Below are 2,453 nucleotides of genomic sequence, written 5' to 3' on the forward strand. Positions count from 1 at the left end.
AAAAGGTTTTTTTCACTTAGGTGAAAAAGCTGGCAGTTCAAAGCTGACAGTTTCTCTTCTGTAAACATTTTAAGCATCTATCTCCCTCCACAGGAGGAGGACTCCGGAGCTTTGAGCAAATTTTGCGTCTAGGACCCACGGTGAACGAGACAGACCTTGGGTCATCCACCCGCTAAGCTCCCAGCTGAAGCCGACAATGAACACGCCAGGACCGCTGCGGGGCGATGCCGACAGAGGTGGGGCGACGTGGCAGGGAAGCCTGTGGAGTTCGCACGCAGCCCTTGGATCAGGCTCAGCCTGGGGCACCTGCGCCCAAGCCACAGCCATCCCGCCCCTCACTCGGTCGAAGTGCAGACGGTCCCTAAGCTCTGCTGAGTCACGGTGGGGAGGGCCAAGCTCGGCAGAGTCACCGGGAAGGGGTGCGGCTCGGGTTCTGTAGCCCCTTAGGCTCGCCCCGCCCCCCGGTGCCCTTCCTTAAATTGGCATGGTGGTTCCTGGTTGCTGCACGACTCCTGGACAAACCCCGGCCACCGCCATCATGTCGCAGGTCCGGCCCGTCACGGTGCTGGGCGCCATGGAGATGGGGCGCCGCATGGACCCGCTTGCTAGTGCCGCGTCCGTGCGCGCCTTCCTGGAGCGCGGCCACGCGGAGATCGACACTGCCTTCGTGTACAGCGAAGGCCAGTCTGAGAGCATCCTAGGCGGCCTGGGGCTCGGGCTGGGCGGCAGCCACTGCAGAGGTAAGAGTCGCCCCTCACCTGCCCCTGCACCGTGAGCTGATAAAGTCTCTAGCCGTGCACGGCCTCTCAGTCCTCCCACACGATCCCTGACACCTCGCAGCTCTGCGAACCCCGAGCTCCTCAGACACGTCTAGACCCGGACACCCGGGCAGTGCTTTGCCCTAATTCCTTTCCTGCCCCTCTTCCCTTCCCGGAATGTAGCCCAGGACCCTCACTCCTAATAAATCCTGGTACGACTTGGCAAACCCCTCTCTGGGCTCTGTAAACGCTGGAATCTGGCACCGTGCAGCCCCGGCTCCTCCCCGCCCCAATACCCCCGCAGGTGCGGGCCTGATCTTCAGGAATCCTGTCCTTACCGCCCTGGCGCTCCCTGAGACAGCCCAGATCAAACTTTGGAACCAGCACGTGATCTGCTTTCTCCCTGGCTCATGCCAGCCTTGCTCTGGGTCCTAGACTTTGCTCTGGGTCCCTCCTCAGCATTCTGGCAGTGCAGGATGGGGATGGTGGTGATAACAGTGTCTACCTGCCCTCTCAGTGCCAGGGACTTTCCCCCGCACCGTGAGCTGATAAAGTCCCTAGCCGTGCACGGCCTCTCAGTCCTCCCACACGATCCCTGGCTATGGAGAGAGACTGTAGAGAGAAGAGATTCTGGAGATGGATGGGCACTCAGAGGGCGCCCTTCCTGTGCAGGAGCCAGGGAAGAAGGGATAGTGGGGAGATTTCCAGGAGTGCGGGTGTGCAGAGGCAGTGAGATGTGGCAACCCTGAAGGTGCTGGAGTAGCAGATGTGGCTCAAGGGGAGGATGTGTGAAGCCTTCAGTCTGATGCCATTTGCATTGCCTGGGATGGTGCCTGGCAGGGACAGAGTGAGGACTTGGAAATGCCACTTGTTACTTTCTTCTCCATACTACCATGTTTGCCTCCACTTGCTCTCCCCTGTGGTGGAGAGTCTTGCTCTGTTTCTCCTCTAGTTTAAGATCCAGAACAAAAGAAGACATGTGCATCTCAGTGCCCAGTCTGTCTAGACCCCTGGCTGACTCTTAGCTAGGACTCTGATCTTGATTCTGACTTTTTTTTTTTTTTTTTTGAGACAGTCTAACTCTGTCACCTGGGCTAAAGTGCTGTAGCATCAGCCTAGCTCACAACAAGCTCAAACTCCTGGATTCCAGCAATCCTCCTGCATCAGCCTCCCCGAGTAGCTGGGATTACAGGTGCCCACCAACACACCACGCAAATTTTTCTATTTTTAGTAGACATGGGGGTCTCACTCTTGCTCAGGCTGGTCTCAAATTCCTGACCACAAGGGATACTCCCCCCTCAGCCTCCCAGAGTGCTAGGATTATAGGTGTGAGCCACTGTGCCCAGCCCTAATTCTAATTTTTTTCTTCCTTCTCCAATTTCTCCTCTTCCATCTGTGAAGTAAGGGCTAGGCCAGCTCTTTGGCTCTCAGGCCTGAAGTTAAGTCATATCAAGAAGGGGAGGGATAGTGGTGAAATGGAAAAATTTCAAATTAGTAGCTCCTCAAACCTACTGTCTCCCAGGTCTCAAGGGCTCTAGTGACTGCCCTCCTGCCTTCCCAAGTGACTTCCTAGGAGTGAAAAATGAGAAAAGGACTCTCCCTCACCCATCAGTCCAGCCAACTAGAACTCTTAATAGGAAGGAGGCAGGGGCTCGGCGCCTGTGGCTCAAGTGGCTAAGGTGCCAGCCACATACA

General features: G+C 56.6%; 2 protein-coding genes across 2 annotated transcripts in view; both read left to right on the top strand.

The window, feature by feature from the left end:
• The window catches only part of AKR7A2 (aldo-keto reductase family 7 member A2), a 19,758-nt gene that overhangs the window by 11,558 nt on the left and 5,747 nt on the right, over nucleotides 1–2,453 (top strand). The gene's annotated exons all lie outside the window — the stretch shown is intronic.
• The window catches only part of AKR7A3 (aldo-keto reductase family 7 member A3), a 7,649-nt gene continuing 5,505 nt past the window's right edge, over nucleotides 310–2,453 (top strand). The window contains exon 1 of the mRNA XM_003783843.3: nucleotides 310–740. Coding sequence (XP_003783891.2) covers nucleotides 485–740 — 256 coding nt within the window. The 5' untranslated portion in view covers nucleotides 310–484. The remainder of the gene's footprint in view (nucleotides 741–2,453) is intronic.

Source organism: Otolemur garnettii, unplaced genomic scaffold (genome assembly GCF_000181295.1).
Source record: "Otolemur garnettii isolate 467f Iridium unplaced genomic scaffold, OtoGar3 scaffold00009, whole genome shotgun sequence".
NCBI lineage: Eukaryota > Metazoa > Chordata > Mammalia > Primates > Galagidae > Otolemur > Otolemur garnettii.